The 21,742-nt window shown below is 44.3% G+C and overlaps 1 protein-coding gene across 1 annotated transcript in view; it reads left to right on the top strand.

The window, feature by feature from the left end:
- TNS3 (tensin 3) overlaps positions 1-21,742 on the top strand; it is a 325,962-nt gene that overhangs the window by 65,358 nt on the left and 238,862 nt on the right. Inside the window, exons 3-4 of the mRNA XM_089669481.1 lie at positions 13,613-13,663; positions 15,528-15,650. Coding sequence (XP_089525607.1) covers positions 13,613-13,663; positions 15,528-15,650 — 174 coding nt within the window. The remainder of the gene's footprint in view (positions 1-13,612; positions 13,664-15,527; positions 15,651-21,742) is intronic.

Here is a 21,742-nt window from a genome sequence, read left to right as displayed (position 1 = left end):
CATGTAACAGGCCTTCCTGACCCCCTCCCTTTACACTGCCTTGTTGACCCCTTGTCCTTGCCTTAGTCTTTTTCCCTGTTCTCTGCCCTGCTAATCCCTGTCCTGCTTACCCGTGTCGTCAGCCTTACTGATCTCTGTACAGTGCTCTTCATACTACTGACCTCTGTACAATGCCCTACATCTTACTGACCTTTTGTGTGCTACAATACATCTTACTGACGTCTGTATACTTTCCTACCTACTACTGACTTCTGTATATTGCCCTACCTACTACTGACCTCTATATACTTCCCTACCTACTACTGACCTCTGTGCACTGCCCTACGAACTACTGACCTCTGTACACTGCCCTGCCCACTACTGACCTCTGTACACTGCCCTGCCCACTACTGACCTCTGTACAGTGCCCTTCGTGCTATTTACATTTGTACTTCCCTACATCCTACTGACCGCTGAACACTGCCCTACCCACTACTGACCTCTGGGGGCTTACTAGTGAACTAAACTAGCAGCAAGCTGGTGATCTTTTCTCTCTTCCATGTTGGCATGGTAGATCTTCACCTCAAAAAGGTTGTCTGCCCTAATCTAGATCAACTGGACATCCACCATACAATTTGATAACAGGTTGGTCTAAAAGGACGGTCTTCCATCAGTCCATGCTGGATGTCACTTATGATACCTTTATCACAGACAAATTTCTGTATAAAGTCTCTTACCATACACTCATGCCTTGAATACTATTGATGTTAGGCTGACTGATCTGTAATGTCTGGGTATGCATCTTGATCTTCTTTTTTTTTTTTTAAATTGATTCCACATTTGCTGTACAACAATCAGTTGGTACCAGTCCAGTCAGTAAGGTGTCTCTAAAAATTAGAAAAAAACACTTGGCTATAACTGAGCTAAGTTCCCCTAAGGACTCAAGGGTGTGAGCAATCAGGACCTGGTGATCTGTTCTTGTTAAATTTCTCTGTTCTCTTTTTTTTACCTCGCTTTCTGTCAACCAGTGAAACATCATCATTATTACTATGGTTATCTAAAATAAATTGAATAACTCAAGCGCTAACTATGGTGAAATTAAAACAAAAAAATTAAAATTAAATGTATAAGTACTGTAGCCGCTAGTGCACACAACCCATGTCTCAGTGGGGCAAATTATATTGTGAAGTGAAAAAATGCTGCGCTACATGAAACAATAGCACAATCCTTATATAACCAAAAAACCAAGTGATAAAAAATATATATAGAAGAAAAAATATTAAAAGAAAAAAAAAAAATATATATATATATAAAACAAAAACGACACAAAAAATAAAAATATGTTAAAGTATGAATCAAACAAAAGTAATTCAAACACTCAAGTTCAATCAATAGTGTTCATTCAGTGAACCCTCGTTTGGATAGCGAAAAATATGTGCATCTGTCATCAATTCCCATGCAAAGACATCCTCCACCATATATCTGCTCACCTCACACAGTGTGACCTCACATTATACATTGTTACGGTCTAACTGCACTTTTGGGTGTCCTCTTATCAAGCAGTGGTAAATTACCGCTGCTCAGTTCTCCGGCATTCTCAGAGAAGACAGTTCTCCTGTGAATGCCTTTTATGAAGCGGTGTAGATCAGTTCTCCAAACGAAGGGAGAACGATCTACAAACGCTGGACACCGGCTGCTTTTACTATAATCTCGCGAGATTACAGTAAGAGATCAGTCAAACACCGTTTACTAAGCAGAGGTAAATTATCGCTGCTTTGTTTGCGGTTCCTCCGATTCTTCAGCTTGGGCTGGAGAATCTGCAGGGAGAACACAGATCGCCAGTGAAGGGCTGACATCACTCCTTCATATACTGGCCATCTGTGTGCTGAGATGATCAGCGGAGAATATGTTCTCCGCTGATCATCTCTGTTTCCTAAACCACAAATGATCGGAGATCAGCAACGATCCTCAGGATCGCCGCTGATCTCTGTTTCATAAAAGGACACCTTGGTCCCATATGGATTCAGAAGATCAGCTTGCTGAATGAAGACTCCAAAGTAAGCTCCCTGCTGATGAGTGTCTTTGCATCAGCTGTATTCCTCATTAAAAAGAACTCAATATAGAGCCATTTTTAGAGTACTACAACCACTATCCTGATGAATGGTAATGTCGTGATGTCATTAGCGCACTTCTCCCCGACGCTCTTCATCACTAGTCACGTGACTAGTGACAAAACGCGTCGGAGAGGAGTGTGCGGATGACGTCATGACGTTACCATTCATCAGGATAGCGGTTGTAGTATTCTTCAAACGGCTCTTGGAACGACATTACAGCTGGTAATAGCATTCATTAATTGGGCTCCTGCTTTCCCTTGCATTACAATATGGATGGTGTCTGTTTTGAGCTTGTACAGGACTCTGCTGCTGAGATGATACTGCCATCTTGTGTTTAATCAGTACATCACTGGATGTTCATCATACCTGATGCAAAATACACCTCCAGAACGTGAGTGTATTTCTTATGTTTAATTGATGAATCAAAGTTTAAAAGGATTAAGCACTACTGCAACTTCACACCCCAGTCCACAGCGACAATTCTTGTGCCTTCAGTCCTCAGAACAGCCCCAATTCCTGAACCCCTAGAACTCTGATCACAATTTCTGCACCTTCACACCTTAGGTCAGTCCCAATTTCTGCACCTTCACACCTTAGGTCAGTCCCAATTTCTGCACCTTCACACCTTAGGTCAGTCCCAATTTCTGCACCTTCACACCTCAGGTCAGTCCCAATATCTGCAACTTCACAACTCAGGTTACTCCAATTTGTGCACCTCGGGACTTCAGTTTACCCCAATTCCTACATTTTTACAAACCAGATCAGCCCCAATTTCTGTTCCTGCAGACCCCAATTCCAGCATTTTCACACCTCAGATCAACCTGCATCTTTATGCCTCCAATTCATGCACCCTTACAGCTCATATCACCCCAATTCCTGCAGCTTCACCCTTCAGCTCACCTCCAATTCCTGCACATTTACATTTCAGATCAGCCCCAATTCCTGCACCCCCAGACCTAAGATCAGCCCCAATTCCTGCATCTCCAAGACTCAGATCAGCCCCAATTCCTGCACCTTCACACACCTCAGATCACCCCAATTACTGCATTTTTACAACCTAGATCAGCCCCAATTCCTGTTCCTTCAGGCCTCAGATTAGTCCAGATTCCTGCATTTTCCCACCTCCGATCACCTAAATACCTGCACTTTTACACCTCTGATCATCTCCAGTTCCTGCACCCTTACAGCTTATATCACCCCAATTACTGCACCTTCACACTTCAACTCACCCCAAATACAGCACTTTCACAGCTCAGATCACCTCCATTCCTACACCTACACACCACTGACCACTTAATGCCATTTGAAGATAAATCTCTCTAGCTATAGCCCCTCCAAGCTGAGCCAGACGCATGGATGGTGGGGGAGAGAAAGGTTCGTAGGAAGGGCAGGTACACCGATAGTAAAAGCCTGGCCATGAGTCAGCTCAAGCAAAAAGAGTGCCGCACCGCACAGGAGGAAAAATAATGAACCTAATTACCCTTTCAAAGTGGGAACAAGCAACTCTGGGAATCCGAATCGAGAGAGCAATACAGGAACTGACACCAGCGGGAACAGAGGGGGGTGGGCACCAGCCGCGCTGTTTCTGTATTCAGCAGCTGGACAGCTTTATTGTTTGGGAGGTGGATCTCCTAGGACTCCCCTTGTGTGCTGTCTTTGTTGCTGTCGCATGCCACCTCCGGCAGTAGTGCTGGAGGTTGCCTACCTCTGTTCTATCCCATTCCAACTGGCTGGGCACGTAGTCATACTAGGAAAAGTATGGATGAGAGAGAGAACTGCATGAATGAACTTTGTGAACTTCAAATAAACTCGCAGCCTGCCACCCTTTTGCAAAAGAAAACAATGTTGTACCTGTTTGAAGTTGGGCTTTATTTTGTCTTTTAATTCAAGTCAGTTTAAAACTGCATGTCCATCTCTGACTACCCTGTCCACAGGGTGACAGTGCTGTGCAGTTTCACTGCAGAATGAATAGCGTTTTTACTCCATTAAGGGAAGTTAAAAAATGTTGTATACAGGTGAAACTCGAAAACTTAGAATATCGTGCAAAAGTTCATTTATTTCAGTAATGCAACTTAAAAGGTGAAACTAATATATGATATAGACTCATTACATGCAAAGCAAGATAGTTCAAGCTGTGATTTGTCATCATTGTGATGATTATGGCTTACAGCTCATGAAAATCCCAAATCCACAATCTCAGAAAATTAGAATATTGTGAAAAGGTGCAATATTCTTGGCTTATAGTGTCCCACTCTAATCAGCTAATTAAGCCATAACACCTGCAAAGGGTTCCTGAGCCTTTAAATGGTCTCTCAGTCTGGTTCAGTAGGAATCACAATCATGGGAAAGACTGCTGACCTGACAGTTGTACAGAAAACCATCATTGACACCCTCCATAAGGAGGGAAAGCCTCAAAAGGTAATTGCAAAAGAAGTTGGATGTTCCCAAAGTGCTGTATCAAAGCACATTAATAGAAAGTTACATGAAAGGGAAAAGTGTGGAAGAAAAATGTGCACAAGCAGCAGGGATGACCGCAGCCTGGAGAGGATTGTCAGGAAAAGGCCATTCAAAAGTGTTGGGGACTTTCACAAGGAGTGGACTGAGGCTGGAGTCAGTGCATCAAGAGCCACCACACACAGACGGATCCTGGACATGGGCTTCAAATGTCGTATTCCTCTTGTCAAGCCGCTCCTGAACAACAAACGTCAAGTGTCTTACCTGGGCTAAAGAAAAACAGACCTGGTCTGCTGCTCAGTGGTCCAAAGTCCTCTTTTCTGATGAGAGAAACTTTTGCATCTCATTTGGAAACCAAGGACCCAGAGTATGAAGGAAGAATGGAGAGGCACACACTGCAAGATGCTTGAAGTCCAGTGTGAAGTTTCCACAGTCTGTGTTGATTTGGGGAGCCATGTCATCTGCTGGTGTTGGTCCACTGTGCTTCATTAAGTCCAGGGTCAACGCAGCCGTCTACCAGGAGATTTTGGAGCACTTCATGCTTCCTTCCGCAGACTAGCTTTATGGGGATGCTGACTTCATTTTCCAGCAGGACTTGGCACCTGCCCACACTGCCAAAAGCACCAAAACCTGGTTCAATGACCGTGGGATTACTGTGCTTGATTGGCCAGCAAACTCGCGTGACCTGAACCCCATAGAGAATCTATGGGGCAGTGCCAAGAGAAAGATGAGAGACATGAGACCGAAGAATGCAGAAGAGCTGAAGGCCGCTATTGAAGCATCCTGGTCTTCCATAACACCTCAGCAGTGCCACAGGCTGATAGCTTCCATGCCACGCCGCATTGAGGCAGTAATTGCTGCAAAAGGGGCCCAAACCAAGTACTGAGTACATATGCATGCTTCTACTTTTCAGAGGTCCGATATTGTTCTATGTACAATCCTTGTTTTATTGATTGCATGCAATATTCTAATTTTCTGAGATTGTGGATTTGGGGTTTTCATGAGCTGTAAGCCATAATCATCACAATTATGACAAACCACGGCTTGAACTGTCTTGCTTTGCATGTAATGAGTCTATCTTATATATTAGTTTCACCTTTTAAGTTGCATTACTGAAATAAGTGAACTTTTGCACGATATTCTAATTTTTCGAGTTTCACCTGTATATTGCAGCAATAACAGGCAATAAAAGTAAGTCTCAAGGGAGACTCCAAAAACCAAAACTACTGTATTAATACTAGTGACAGACTGCTTTTTTTTTCTTTTTTAACCCCCCCATAGTTCTACTTTAAATACATATAATCAAAATAAAGTCTGATTTAAGCCAGGGTGCCATGTCCCCAATATATCACATGCAACCAAAAACTCCAGTGTCTATAGACATTATTCTCCAGTTTTCTAATCAGCCCTATATTTAGCACATTTTATGTAATTATCAAAAAAAAAATGTTTTATTTCTGTGGTATTTAGAAATCCCCACCTTTGTGAACTTTTTTGGTTCTCTTTAACTACATATAGTTTGATATCTGACTCTGTGCACAATGAGTCGTGAGCCAAATACAGAAGCAAGGAGTTGAGCATTCTCAAAACGTATGACAGTATACCTCATTTTTCACTTTTATTTTCATTTTACAAGCAAAACTCTGAATGAATCTTACTGAGTTAACATGATATATTATTGAAAATTAAATGGAGGAATGTAATGTACGGTAATTTGCAAATCATAAAATGTCCTATATCAATGATACAGTATATGTTATGTCAGATTTGCCGCAATGCGATATTTATAGGAACTGTTCCTCACTTCATTGATTGCTGAAAGCGTTAGACATACGCACTGTATGAACTAATACTTGTCTGCCAGAAAAGTTTTTTTTTTTTTCTAGCCCTGGTCTGGGGCAGACATCTGCAGATTTTAAATGGCACTAGAGTTGAATTATTTGTAGTGCTGGGGGTGGCCTTTATGTCTAGCATCTGGAAATTATAAACAGTACACTGCTATGTTTGGTAAATGCATTGTACATGAAAGTCCTCCAGACTGTAAAAGTGTTATTGACACAGGCACAAAATTCTCAGGGACTGCTGCACCCTGTAAATGTTTTGTGTACGTGCTGTAAACTGATTTTTAAAGCAGATTCTCACTTCCCAGATCCACTTCCTTGCACTCCCCCCCCCAAATATAAATTGACAGCTACTCTGAATAATTTAAAATGTAATGAACTCAATCTGTCCCCACTCACAAAGAGGGTTGCAAGTTTCCCCTCATTAACATATAATTTAGAAGTCCAGCTTCTAGATTTGTACATTTTTTGTTTTGGACTGGCCGTGTTCAAATTTATTTTTCAACTGATAATGAGATCTGCTAGCACAGCACAGCTAGGACTAATTCTGGTAAACATTTACCCATCTGCATAGCAGAGGAAAACTTCAGTTTTTGAGTCTTCAGAAAAAGAAAGTAAAATGAGAGAAACAATTTAACATTTTTATTTAAAGTGACTTTAAATGATACGGTTTTAGTCTTAAAATAAAAAAAAGATGTTCTACTTATCTGCTCTGTGCAATTATATTGCAAATAATGATCCCACACCCTCTCTTTGGCAGTCCCCCGCCAGTGCTATTTACTTCTCCCTGCCCTGGTTGCCTCCTTAGCAAGCCAGGTGCTAAAGGGGCACTTGTGCACACATGCTTCTTAGTTGGGCTGTGTGTGTCAGTAGATGCACAACGTGCTGGTAAGCCACGCCCCTGCTCTCTCCTTACAGGAGTTTGACTCTGGTTAGACTAGGTGAGAGAAGTGAGAGGAGCAGTGCTGCAACTGGGAGTGGTGAGAAGAGTCAGGTACGTGTTTAGGGACGGGGACTGCATCAAGCTGCCTTGGTGTGATGTAGAGGGAAGCAAGAAGGCGCTTCTAAGTGCAGTATTTCCAAATGTTTATTACAAGTAACGGTTAAAACCACTTACAAGAAGGATGTAAGGCTCAAGCATGTAAATAACGTCAGTGCAGGGCTCCTGTCATTATGTCCTGGATCTTGCTGTGCCAACCAGCAGCTGCAGGGGGAGCTCAGGTAGCAGTGTCAAGATGGCTGCCACTCTTCCTGGACTGCCGTGGAGCACACTCCGTCCGCATGGAATGCACGGCCTGGAAGTGATGTCAGTAGTGGGCGGTGACGTTTTGGAGCATGCGCAGATCGCTCCTTCACCAAGACTGTGACCCACGGTGAAGAGAGCCAAGTTATATAGAGGGAGAGGGCGGGGGCAAGGCGGCGCCAAAGGGGAGTGGTCACGCCCCTATATTTCAAACATAGTAAAGCCAAGCAGAGATCGTGGGATGGAACAACGGTGACAGGATCCCTGCTCAATCAGTGGCTAATGATGAAGCGCTTCGGTGAGCACCGTTGGTTCATCGAGGATGGTAAGGATATACACAGTGCTCCCAGACACTTTATCGAACATCAAGCCAAATCTACTGATGGACTTAAGGTCATACGTGATAACCTTCCTACAGCTGAAAGATACCAGCGTCTATTTCAGAGAGAGACATATTGGATCTATGTCTTGGTTGAACCACCCCCAGGTGGCTTAAACGAGGAGCTCGAGATTAGTACCATAATATAGATAATGATGGTTGTTGTATTATATAGTTTACTTTACATTATCCTTCGGATTTCCCCCTCTATAGGTTTCACTTTTAGGTTTTGTACATTTGATCAGTATACTAATATAACATTGGGGGGGATCTTTCTCTGTCCATATATATTATTGACAAGTGAGTAATCCATAGATAAGAGTAATTATTATTTTTTACAGATATTGTCTATATGTGGTCCTTTGCTTTGCATGCAAACATTTGGAAATACTGCACTTCGAAGCGCCTTCTTGCTTCCCTCTTGTTCAATTCTTGGAAGTGCTGCTCTGGTGCCCTCTTCTAGCTGTCATCCTCCACACCTGAAGGTCTCTGCGGCAGATGTGCCCCACCATCTCCCTCCCCTTGGTGTGATGTGCGCTGACATCGACTGCTGGTTCCCTGAGATCTCAAAAGCAGCTGGATTATAGTCTGTTACAACATTCTTATGCATTGGCTCTCACTAATCATAGGAAAATCTTTCTGTAGTTTGGGAAGCTGTGCAGGAGTTTTCTGTGTATTGAATTTGCTTTTGGAATTATAAGGACAGTTTCTATCAGGGGCGGACTGACAACTCATGGGGCCTCCAGGCAATAAGGGATCATGGGGCCCCTGTGTCCTTACCCAAACACAAAAAAGCCTATGAAAAGGGTACCAGGGGCATCTCATGGGGCCCCCTACTGACCCCGGGCCCTCGGGCAGTGCCCGAGTATCCAAATGGTCAGTCCGCCCCTGGTTTCTATTGATGTGAATTATCTCTGCTGTTGGAATTACTGTGCTGTGGTAAACTTTGTTTGATTTCTCCTCTGAACAAACACCTGCTTTCTACATAACCTGTGAGCGTATGCAGATTTAGGTACACTGCTCACATTTTTACAACATGTGCAAACAAGAATCTTTGCAATTATTAAAGCCAGACTGTGATCAAACTTCTCTTCGCCAAAATGAAGATTAGGGAGAAATATCTGCTAGACACAAACACCTTACACTCGGTAAAAGCCATCATCATCCCACTATGTTTCATAACTTCTTAATTTATGACAGTATAGCCAGAATAAAGTCATATTCACCTTCTCCAGTTATTGAGTAGCATTTTGAACCCAAACACCCCTATGCTAGGAGGTACGAGAGTGGATTAGGCTTCCACACCCCTCCTATGAGAACTAGATATCCAAGATCTCTTTCATTTTATATCCATTTCAAAGCTAATTTCATGCTGGACAATGATATGCAGGGTAGCCAACCGTACCCTGCAAATATTCATAGATATTAATACTTATAGAAAACTGTATCTGAGACTTGATAATAAAAGTGGTGACATCCCAGGACCACCCCTTGGACCAGATGATTAGTCAGATGTTAACACCACCCTTGATGTTCAGTGCAACCACATTATAACCGCTCTCGTTTAACATCAAACCAAAGAACGCCACACAGGAGCTGAGAGAGCCACTGTACCATCTTTGCTTATTCATTGGAATCCCTGTTTCTTGAAGAGCACTACTGGTATATGATAAATCTCTGAATATACCTGTCTGTAGTGGCTGTGTCAATAAACCAGAAACAAACTCTCCTGCGCTCTGAGACCCAGGTGGGTGGTGAATAGATGGAACCAGAACTGGAAGATACGACCACCAGTGCACATAGGGTTGTGCAGCTCCAAACAAGGCTGGGGAAGCCCGACCAGTACTGCAAAGCGATGATGAAGACGGGATGCCCTTCGAAACGCGTCAGTTATTCTTTGAGTGTCTACCCCTATGATGGGACTCGTGCAGGCTTCCTAACTTTCAAGTTCCTTTGAGGACTTACATGCTTGAATTACTTTGCTGTTTGTGAGTATCATTTTGCATTTAATAAAATTTGGTTACTGAGGTAATGCGCAAGGTTGGTGCGCTTAGTTTTTTTTTTTGTTTTTTTTTCGCTTTGCTGTAGTGGCTGTGTATACAGACATTTATTCTAAAATCATAATTGTATTGCTAATCTTGTAAAAGTTTACAACTCTTCAGTAAAAGTCAGTGGTGGCAGTTTAACCTCCTCGGCGGTATGATTCTTTCTGATTTTTTGTGCTGAAAGCGGTACCATTTTTTTGCATGGAAATATGTAGTTTTTTATTGTAGGCTGTAATTTTTAGGAATAACTCACTGAAATCTGTCCGGACAAGAGTCTAGTAAACATTCTGGATATGATAAAACTTGAAACACGAAATCATAAATTATAATTTAATAAATAATCATAAAAAATAATATAATAAATTTAATTCAATAATATAATCAAACCAAAAACACTGAAATTTGAAATACAGAGGCAAATTCGCACATCACTGAGCAAAGTCGCAAAATCGTTTTCAGTGTCTGATGATGAATTTCCCCACGAATCATTATCGCTCAATTCTGCAAGTTGTTCTGATTTACTATCGCTGTTCTCTAGCCGGTCTAAAACCGCTTTTGACGTAAAGGGACGCTTTTTGGACGCCATGGACTTTTCTAAGTTTCCAGGTAGAAAGAACAGTCAAAATGCAGGCAGGGCACAGGAGAAAGCACTCGGGACAAAATGTATGTGAAATGCATTGAAACAGCAAAGACAGCAAAAATTAAATTTTTAAAAAATTTCAAATTTCCCGCCGGTTCCGGCGCCCGTACGTCCCGACGTCACAGGGAGCGGAACACGGAAGCCGGATGCCGGCATCGGCCGGAGGAGATGGCTGGGGACGCTGCAGGGGACACATCGCGGGAGCGAAGGACAAGGTAAGTGCTGCAGGGACCCCCAGAGCAACGCCGCATGGTAAGCCCGAGTGCAGCTCGGGGTTACCGCTCTTGGTATTGAAATTTTACCCCGAGCTACACTCGGGAATACCACTAAGGAGGTTAAAGAGCTAAATGCTTAGTTAACTAAACTCCGTAACAATTGCTCTCAGTCTGTTGGCACCTAGATTGTGGAAAAGCTGGAAAATCTTTGTGCAGTGTGGGGCGGAGAGCGCCATCTTTGCGTACGTGACAGCACAATGTGACGTTGACCAGTCACAAGTTGGTGACTCACATGACAACCGGAATGATCTGGCTGTCAGTGGCGTATTAGGCATCAGAATACCTAATATGAATGTGGTTACTTGAGTCAGTGGTCAAGTACTAAAGCCAGGATGAGGAGGACCGCTTTCAATTTAGCAGATTTGCCTAAAGGATACTTGCATGATTGGACACAAAAAAAACTCCTTCCTGCCTCTCACTAATTTCTGTATTTTTTTTTTTTTTTGGGAGTACATGGGAAAGCACTAAGAAAATACATGTGGGAAACTGCCCTCTTCAACTTGGACCATTCGCTCTGTAGGCATAAAAGCTGTAAATGGATACCATGAACCTTTAATTTGAGAGGAGACGCAGGAATCAATCACAATCTATATGGCTGCAGGGCACATGTGCCAAGCTGAAGAGAACATCACAGCATGCATATATCTGTTGAAACCTGATCACTGGCTGCGGTGCAGAATACAGCTGCTTCTGCTTTGGAAAGTCAATATATTTTCGGAGGTCACAATTTTTACGTCGAACAACCTATCCCTAGGAGGAGCAAATAGTTTTATATGTAGATTTTCTTTGTCTTACTCATTTTTCATATTTGAAAATATTTTTCTATTATGGTATGAGTAGCCTGTAAGTTAAGAGGACACATGGATCAAAATTCAGCTTGTTCAGGGGGGACTGGTCAAATTTCAATCTGTGTATGAACAGGCTGGTTGTACCGAAGTCAAATCTACTGATCTACCAATCGATTTCTGTACAGTCGGCCTGTCAGGTTTTTCCCAAATGGTCAGTGCCGCCGAGTAAGGCTACGTTCACACTAGCGTTGTGTGCAGGCGGCAGAGAGGCGTTTGGGAAGCATTTTTACCGCTTCCCAAACGCCTCTGCCAATTCTGCACATTACAGCACATGGTGCTGTTCTAACGGGAGTGTTTGCGTCGCGTCGCGGCAAAACGGACGCCTCTGGACGAGTCAGGAGGCGTTGAAGCCTCCTATTCTCGTCCATGGTGCCGCTCCGCAAACGCCCGGCCGGCGTTTGCGGTGCGGTTGTGACGCGGTTTGCGGGGCGTTTGTGGAGCGGTAACACCACTCAAACTGCATTATAGGCATTTGTGGGGCGTTATTAACGCTCGGCAAACGCCTAGCAACCGCCGCTAAACCGCGCATGCAGCGTTTGCCGAGCTTAAAAAAACGCTCCGCAAACGCCGGACCAACGCTTGCCAAACGCTATAGGGGCGTTTGGCAAGCGTTGGCAAAACAGCCAAGTGTGAATAAGCCCTAAAGCCAGCAACACTGATCGATGTGTTCTGAAAGCGGGGAAGCCTCCCTGCTGCCTGAACACAATAACACAGCAGGAATGATTCCGCCATCCACATCAAATATGTGGTTGTGGAACCTGGGTCAAAAATGATGAAAGTGTTACTAAACCCAGGACTCTGCATTCACTGTATCTGGTCTCCCACAGTACACAGAACATGGAAATGCAATTATTAGAATATAAACTGCTAAATACCTTTTTTTCATTAGCAGTATATAGCACTTCTATTGGTGTCCAGCTGAGCACTGGTTAAAGCTTATAGGAGGAGTTTTCATTCTCTTCTGACTGTACATGAGGCTGAATGACTCCTGACCCTCTGTCTGGACAGTGCTGATTGGCCCTGTGCTGATCACATGTACCCTCCCAAAGAAAAAAAAAAAACTCCCTAGCAATATACACTACAATGAACATGTGCAGAGTGAATCCTAGAGCTCTGTACTATCAACAGATGGATTGGGGACAGAGAAGAGGGGGAGGATCAGAGAAGACAGGATCAAACAGCCTTTTTACACAATGCGGAGAATTAACCCCTTAGGTTCCGCAGTGAGTATAACAAGCATGCTTGACTGCATATACAGACTGATTTTACTGTTGTGGGTTTAGTAACACTTATGGCCTGCCTTAATCTCCTATTCAGCGCTATCTACAACATGCTCAAGTCGAATGAGTTATAGCTCACACCCCTTCCCTGCCTTTAGCTTATATGGGCCCTTACAGATTCTCAGAGAGTGAAACATTTAAACACTCAGGAGAGTACTGTACATGCGGTGCTTACCTTGCCATATGAGATTGCTGAGTGAGCGGCCTGATGCTTCAATGAACTGTTTGAAGACATCTCACCTCATCATACTTTTTTTAATGGAACCCTTGAGAACCCACATGGCTCTTAGCTTAAGGGCCTCTGAGAAGATCATTGATTGCTGCAGTCAATAAATGCATACAATGGAATTATCGCACAGTAGGTAAAAACAAATGTAATCAGGTTGTTTTGGGACGTGTCATAGATAAGTGAAGAGATCATATAGTAGATGGCTGTACATCATGATAGTCATTTTATGACCTATATTGACCTATATAACTGCTACCGCAAAATTGTTTTCTCATTGTTTTACAGGTACTAAATCTATCAGAAAACTGTTATGAGCTTTCCAGACTTAACACAAAGGTATGTAAAATTAATTACATTTTTTTGCATTTTTAGAAGTTGTATGTTTTTTTCGTATTTACATACATTAACAATCCTATTTTATCATCTGTATTCATACTGCTAGTATTTTGTGAAATCAAGAATCTCGTATGAATAGAAAGAATTATGTTAAAGTGATACAAAACCCAAAAACTAAAATCTAATATATTGCATAGTATCAGTCCTTAAAGTGGTTCCAAGGCCAGGACATCTTTTTATCTTCATACATTCCCTGCATTAAGGTAAAAAATGTCCCGGTAATGGTATTGTCCCCTCACCTATACTTGCCTATCTTTATCCAGCGCTGTGCCCATCTGTAGCAGTGCTGGTCTGTGTTTCTCTCATCACAGGACACAGAGACAGCAGCGGAAGCCATTGGCTCCTGCTGCTGTCAATGAAGTCCTGTGAGGGGGTGGGGCCGAGCCATGCTGAGTGTGTCTATGGATGCACACAGCCCGGTTCAGGGGCAAACCAAAGGTGTGCTCCCATAGCAAGCGGCTTGCTATGGGGGCACAGAGAGAAGAGGAAGAGCCAAGAACACCATCGGGGGACACCAGAAGAGGAGGTTCAGAGCGTCTCTGGGCACAGAGCGGGGTAAATATAACATGTTTATTTTAATAAAAAAATATCCTTTAGAACTGTTTTAAATTTATTGGCTGCCTTTGTCTTCTTTTATATGTTTTTTTTCCTTTATTTTTATTTTGCCTGGTGATCTGGCCAGTTACACATTTCCTGTCTTGGGGGGTCTGCACTCCACTGGAGGAGGAACAGAGATACCTTTTGACAGCGGCATTGTCAATCTGGGGAGAGGGTAATGTTAGACAGATTTGCATAACCTTTTCTAATAAATTAAAGCCATACTCCAGCTAACACTTTTTGAGCAGATACGGCAGCAGTTTTTTTCTCCTTTTGGCATAAGTGTTTCACAATGAATGGAAGCTGACCATTATAAGCACCTATGTTAATGTTAAATGGTTTGTCTGAAAACCCTAAACTGCTACTTTTGCTGGAGAGCTTGGTCTAATACAGGATGTTGAAAACAAAAACAACATCCTGGCTGGATCTCCAGACAAACTTAAAAAAAAAAGCTGAAATAAAGGAAACTAATGTGACCAACATGTCTAGAATTGGCTTTTTTTTTTAAATGTTAGCCATGTCTGCTGCAGCAATCCCACAATACAGCCTGGTTTCAGTAAGCCAAACAGCATCTAGAAAAGCCTCAAAACCTCTGAAACAAAATATTTTTGGAGTGATAAGATCATAATGGACTCTGTGATCACAACCATAAATACTGTGTGTTTGTAATGGAGTGAACAAGGTCTACTAAACCAAATCATCCCTACTGGGAACGTGGGGGATCTCTGTAGGTGTGTGATGCTGGGATTAATGCATCATATTAGAAAACATCAGAGGAATATTTGTACAGAAGTTGTGTGTGGGGACACTTAAACTTTCCAGCATAACAGTGTTCTGAAGCACATGGCCAAGTTGACCTTTTACTGGCTACAGCAGAAACAAATCACAGTTTCCTGACCTCAGCATTGTTGAGCCACTTTGGGGAGATCTCAAAACAGCATTTCATGCTAGAAAACAATTGAGTACTGTCCATGATACTTTTTTTATTTGCACTAAATGTTTTAGCAGAATGTTAAAATAAGACCATCTCTAAAGCCTAGTACTAGCCTAGAAAATCTTCCAAATAGGGACACAGCAATAAAATATAACAGAGGCTCTACATTTTTCCCTGTCTATCTAAAGCAAGATAACATTTTTGACTGTCATTGGGCTTTGAAAAGGTGACATGACTGTTCCAAATGATTAAACGCATTTCTTTTGTACATAGGTAATGGATATGGGTTGGCCTGAGCTACATGCTCCCCCTCTGGATAAAATGTGTTCCATCTGTAAGGCAATGGAATCTTGGATGAACAGTGACCCACTGCATGTAGTGGTAATTCACTGCAGGGTAAGTGCATGTGAAGTGTGTGGAAATTCAAAGTGCTACAGCGTTGTTTTGTTTTTTTTGTCAAAAAAGATGTTGGTAGAATGTTTTGTCTGGCTGAGAAGTTTGCATATTCTGTACTATGTTCTTATTTTTGGTAATACTTACAATACGTAAACCATGGTGTTACCGTTAAGGAAGAGGAGACCATTCTGATGCTGGTTTATCACTGGGGTAAATTATAGCTTTTTTTTTCATCTAGTCATCTTGCAGGACGGCACACCTGAGAGATGACTAGCTCCACCTGACGGCAAACACAATCAAAACAACAGAGTTTGAATTCCCCGCCCTTCCCTCCACTCCTCAATTTTTGATTGTGTTTCCCAGCAGCGAAACATTTGTTTTTTTTCTGGAGACCTAAAAGCCTGGGGCTGTAAGGTCCCCCCTGGGGGGTTAATCAGTAAAAGCCAGGAAGGGCATGCTAGTTAGCCTGGGTGACTTACCTACTCCAGGGCTTCCCGAGGTTCGGAGTTTCCCGAAAGGGAAAGTGTGCCCGGCACTTCACAGACCAGAGCTCTTCAACCCTTCTGTCCAGACAACAGGGAGGCTGGGCCTAGAAAGGATCGGGCGTCAAGGCGTCAGGGTGCATCTCGTGTGTGTGTGTGTGTGGGCAGCAGGGGAGAGACAGCCAGTACTGAGACCACGCATGCCCAGTGCTACTGCACAGGGCAGAAAGTAGCAGGGGCCAGCCAATGAGAAGACCACGAGTGGTAAGTCTGACTCGGCTGGCAGGGAAAATAGGGGAGGTAGGGACCTCGCCCATACTCCTGCAGGTGTAGCAATGGGGATACAGCTGAGGGCCCATTGTTCCCTTGTATTTTCCCAGAGTCTAGCAGAGCTGCCCAAGAGAGCACCCACAAGACACCTAAGTCTAAAGCCGTCCCATCCCCCCCCCCCCGCTCCAAACGGTGTGGATATTGTAATAAGGTTCCACAAGACCATAACAGACCCTTTTGTTCTAAGTATATCCACAAGTTGTCAGGGAAAATTACCTCTGCAGTTGTGAAGGATTTTTTGTTGGCACAAACGGAGATGTAAGCTACCCTGCAATCCTAAAAGACAGCTCAGACATCCAGGCAGGTGGATACATGGTCCTCTAGGGAAGGTTCATCTTCCCAGAAGGGGAGTTGGACGTGGAAGCAGTGGGGGGGGGGGGGGGGGTCTAGGACCCTCATCTTCTGAGGTCACGGAGGACGAAAACGTAGAGGAAGACAAGGTCTCTGACCTAAACTCCCTGGAAGAGGGGGAGGATTTGGAAGGCGCTAGCCAGGCTAGTGAATCCAGGCTGGGTAGACACCTATTCGCCACGGAGGACATAGAAGGACTCCTAAGGGCTATTTGTACCTCGGAGGACATCCCAGAACCACCAACACAGGCCTCAGCCCAAGATCAGCTGTACAAGGGGGTTGGTGAGAGCTCAGGCTAGGGTACTACACAGGCATCAGACTCTCAAGGATATTGTTTTGAGAGAATGGAAGGATTCCCTTTGGGGAAGAGGAGGAAGATACAGTCTTCAAGACTCCCAAACTAGATGCTGCATTATCGCAAGTGTCTAAAAAGTCTGACCTGTTCTTGAGAATTCAGGTAACATCAGGGATCAGATGGACCGTAGGTCAGAGACCGTGTGTATAGCCTGGGATGCCAATGCCGCTTCTATGGCCATAGTCCTGGCATCCGCCTGCATCACTAGAAATACTGATGCTTGGATGCATAGAGTAATTGACCACATCTCTCGGGGTACCAAAAAAAGGAGGAAGCCCAGACAGAAGAGGTGTTAGAATCCCTGGAGATGGTCAGTAAGGCATTTGCCAACTTAGCAGATGATGCGGTGTTAGGACATCTGCTAAAACGGCTGCGTTTCTGAACTAAGCCCAGAAGGCAGTGTGGGTTAAGACCTGGGACGCACAATCAGACATCAAGAGCCCGACTCTGTGGTCTACCCTTTTTAGGGTTCACTGTTGCTTGGGTCAGGACTGGACCAGGTGTTGTCGAGGTCCGCCCAAAAGGGGAAAAAGTTCCCTGTCAAGGCCAAAAATGATAAGGGGAAGTTTTTCGAGCCCCCCTTAATTAGGGCCAGCAGAGACCCAGGAAGGACTTGTCCAAGATATGGACTAACAAGGGTAGGCAGAGAAGGAGCTTCCTTTTTTCCGACACCAAACCCACCAGTAAAGACACCAAATCACATAGAACTCGGGGTGAGTGGAAGGCTGTCCAGGTTCCTCCAGCAATGAGGGACGATTATGGAGAGTCCGTACATCCTGTTGATAAGAGGGGTATCAGTTGAAATTCACTTCACTCCCCCCCCCCCACTCATACTTTTATGTTGACACTTCCCAAGAGACCCTCTGCCTTCATCGTCTCTCTGAGAGGATGAGTCAGGGAGCTAGCGGAACAAAAGGTTATTGTCCCAGTGCCAGTGGATCATTTCCGGGGGTTTTATTTCCACATTTTTGTGGTCCCCAAACCCTCAGGGAAATTCCGCTTGATCATAAACCTAAGAGGGTTAAACAGTTTCCTGTGGTACAAGAAGTTCCATATGTACAGTATTTACAGTGTATGGAAACATCTGTTCAAGGGAGTTTTTATGTCCACTGTGGACCTCAGGGACCCCTACCTCCATGTTCCCATCTCCCTGGAGTACCAAGCCTTTTTACGGTTCGCCATTCTCACAGAACTTGGGGTCAGTCATTGGCAGTTCCGAGCCCTTTCTTTTGAGCTGATGGCCAGTATGAGAATATTCACCAAGGTTTTAGCCGAAGTGGTTGCTTATCTGCACCTCCAGGTTCCCCTAATCCCACATCTAGATGATCTAATGATCGACGGCTTCTCACAGCATCAAGTCTTCAGAGACTTGGAAAAAGTGATCCTCGCCTTGGAATCGTTGGGGTGGATTGTCAGTTGGGAGAAGTCCTCATTGACTCCCTCCCAAATCATGTTGTCCCGGGGGTACGTAGTCGACTCCACAGTCCAGAGGCTTTTATTACCTCAAGAGAAGACCAGAAAGGTAGTGGGAGCGGTTTCTGGGTTGATAAGGCTCCAGATTGTTCCTGGAGGCACATCATGAGAGTCTTAGAACTCATGACAGCCTGTATACCGGCTATGGAGTGGGCACAGCTGCATTCCAGGGAACTTCAATTTTTCCTGCTATCCTCTTGGGACAGGAAAAGGGAATCACATCTTCCGAGAAGGAAACCCGCTTGTGCAGTAAGAACCTTGCTGAGGTGGTGGCTCAGGCTCCAGAATCTGGGGGGGGAAGGTCAACTGTGGGCTCAGTGTGACCCAGTCAGGGTAACCATGGACACAAGCGAGTGGGGCCCATCTAGATGACAGACAAGCCCAGGGCCGTTGGGAGACATGTGTAAGGGGGACCGCCTCCAATTACAGGGAGCTTCTGGCCATTGGTCAGGCCTTGAAGTCCTTTGAAGGCAGGATCCGGGGAAAGGAAGTCCAGGTCCTGTCAGACGATATGTCATCAGCAGGGTACCAGATCCCGGAGGCTCCTGGACCTAGCCCAGGATATTCTGGGATGGGCAGAGAGCAGAGTCCTTTTGGTGTTGACAGTCCACATAAAGGGGTCGGCCAACATGAAAGCAGATTTTGTCACAGACAGTTAATCCGCCAAGGAGAGTGGGAAGTCAATCCCGAGGAGTTTTTACAGCTAAGTCAGGTTTTTGGCAGCCCAGAAATACATCTTTTGCCTGCAAGAAAAACAGGAAGGTGAGGTGGTATATTTCCCGGATCCGAGGGGCTGGGTGCACTATCACAGGAATGGGATTTCGGGCTGGCATATACATTCCCCCCTCTGGCATTGATCCCACGGGTACTACAGAAGCTGAGCTGGTCAAGCTGCAGACTGATCTTGCTGGCCCCGTGGTGGCCAAGAAGAGCCTGGTTCGCCACTTTGAAGAGTTGATCTGTGGCTCCCCCACATCGTCTCCCAGTCAGGAGGGATCTTCTCTTGCAGGGGCCAACTTTGCACCCCAATCTGGAATTTTTTCAGTTAACAGCTCTTGAAAGGGAGATTCTTAGGAGAAGGGGGTGCTCTGAGAAGGTGATCGAAATTCTTCTTCTCAGTAGGAAGCCTGTCACTAAAAAAATATACCCCAAGGTGTGGAGAGTGTTTTCTAGCTGGTGTCAGGAGAAAGGGGTCTCCTTTCCCATGGTCCCTATGATTCTAGACTTTCTGCAAGCTGGGATGGATAAGGGGATAGCAGTGAACACCCTAAAGGTGCAAGTGGCTGCCTTATCTGTGTTTCTGGACCAGAGACTTGTGTCGCAGTCCTTGATTCAAAGATTTCTGGGGGCCAGGGACAGGGTGACCCCCATTAAGATACTTTGTTTTCCAGATTGAAATTTGGCCTTAGTGTTAGAGGCTTTAACCGAGCCACCTTTTGAACCAGTGGCACAGATTTCTGTTTTATCTTTTTATTTAGCCTTCCTTTTAGTCCTCAAAACGGCGAGGAGGATAGGCGATCTACAGAGCCTATCAATCAAGGAACCCTTCCTGGTAGTACTTAGACAGGATCCTCTTTATTTGCCAAAAGTGGCCTCATGTTTTCATAGGGCACAAGAGATGGTCCTACTGTCTTTCTGTTAGAACCCTAAGAATGAGAGGGAAAAGAGTTTTTTCATTTTGTAGATGTCAGGCAGTGTTTGCTGACGTATTTGAATAGAGTAAGTGACTTTAGAAAGTTAAGTCACCTTTTGATTTTGTTAAGTGGTCCGAGGAAGGGACAGCAAGCATCTAAGCCAACAATAGCTAGATGGAGCAGACATCTCCGTAGCTTATGAACAGTCAGGGGTTTCAGTTCCCTTACACTTGAGGGATCACCTCTTGGGCAGAGAGGGCTTGAGCGTTTGATTGAACAGATCTGACGAGCGCCCACATGGGCAAGCCAGGACACCTTAGTGAGACAGTACAGGGTAGAGTTGTTGTCACCTCAGGACCTGGTATTCAGCAAGTATTACAAGCAGTGGTCTCGCCCTAAGGTAGGCCCTCAGGTAGGCCTGTGTTCCTTGCCTTTCGTCTCAGGTGTGCCATCCTGGAAGGCGACTAGAGAAAAATACCAGTTACACTTACCGGTAATGGTGTTTCTGGGAAATCTTCCAGGACGGCAGGCCTACTTCCCACACGTGTTTGGTGTTTGATCAGGTGGAGGCAAAATTCCTTTTGTGCACCAGGGTGCTGGAATACTCTTGCATAGCTGAGGAGTGGAGGGAAAGGGTGGGGAATTTAAACTGTTGTTTTATTGTGTTTCCTGTCAGATGGAGCTAGTCATCTCTCAGGTGTGCCATTCTGGAAGATTTCCCAGAAACACCATTACCTGTAAGTGTAACGGGTATTTCTTTTTTAAAAGGATAAGGTTTTTTCTGTAAAGTTAAATTAAAAGAACAAAAAGAAAGCACAAAGTTTATATCTGCAGTACATGCCCATTTCCTCACCTTCAGGAACATGTTACATGTTCCACCCATTTTTAGGGTGGAACATGTAACATGTTCCCGCTCTTGCAGACACTTGCCAATCCCCTCTCTTCCTGTGATAGCAGTATAGGGAGAAGTTCCCCGTACCAGCTGTCACTTTTTGGAAAGAAAGCTGCTGTGCGGGGCTCCGCCCACACGGCTTGCTCATTTATTCAGAGTTCTGTGAATGTGAAAACTACAAGCACTGACGTCCTTTGCAGCTGTTTGCTTGTAGTTCTCAATGATCTACCACAGCACTGTTGAGCACATTGGTAGTTAATTGATTCTTCCTGTCAGTGTGAAACTGCCTGCCCGTATGACCGCTTACACTGACAGTCTGCAGGAGTCCAGCATGGCACCGTTGATCTGCTGTTTGCTGGTGCAATGCTTTCCAGGCTCCTAAGAAAAATATGCACATTTTTGTTACCTGCAAAAAAAATGTGCATTTATTATTTTTTTTTTTTTAAAGGAAGCTTATACCTGAAATACTCTCAGCTCCCGTTATTGTTTGCTAAGCTACGGATTTCCTCCTTTCCTCGCATCCACAAGACTACCAGATAATTAAGAACTGGGCAGGCTGATTTATTCTTGAGATA

The sequence above is a fragment of the Staurois parvus genome, unplaced genomic scaffold (genome assembly GCF_062004578.1).
Source record: "Staurois parvus isolate SC_StPar_1 unplaced genomic scaffold, SC_StPar_1.0 ptg000077l, whole genome shotgun sequence".
NCBI lineage: Eukaryota > Metazoa > Chordata > Amphibia > Anura > Ranidae > Staurois > Staurois parvus.
The sequence above is the reverse complement of the archived record's forward strand: the minus strand, read 5'-3'. Positions and strand labels throughout refer to the sequence as shown.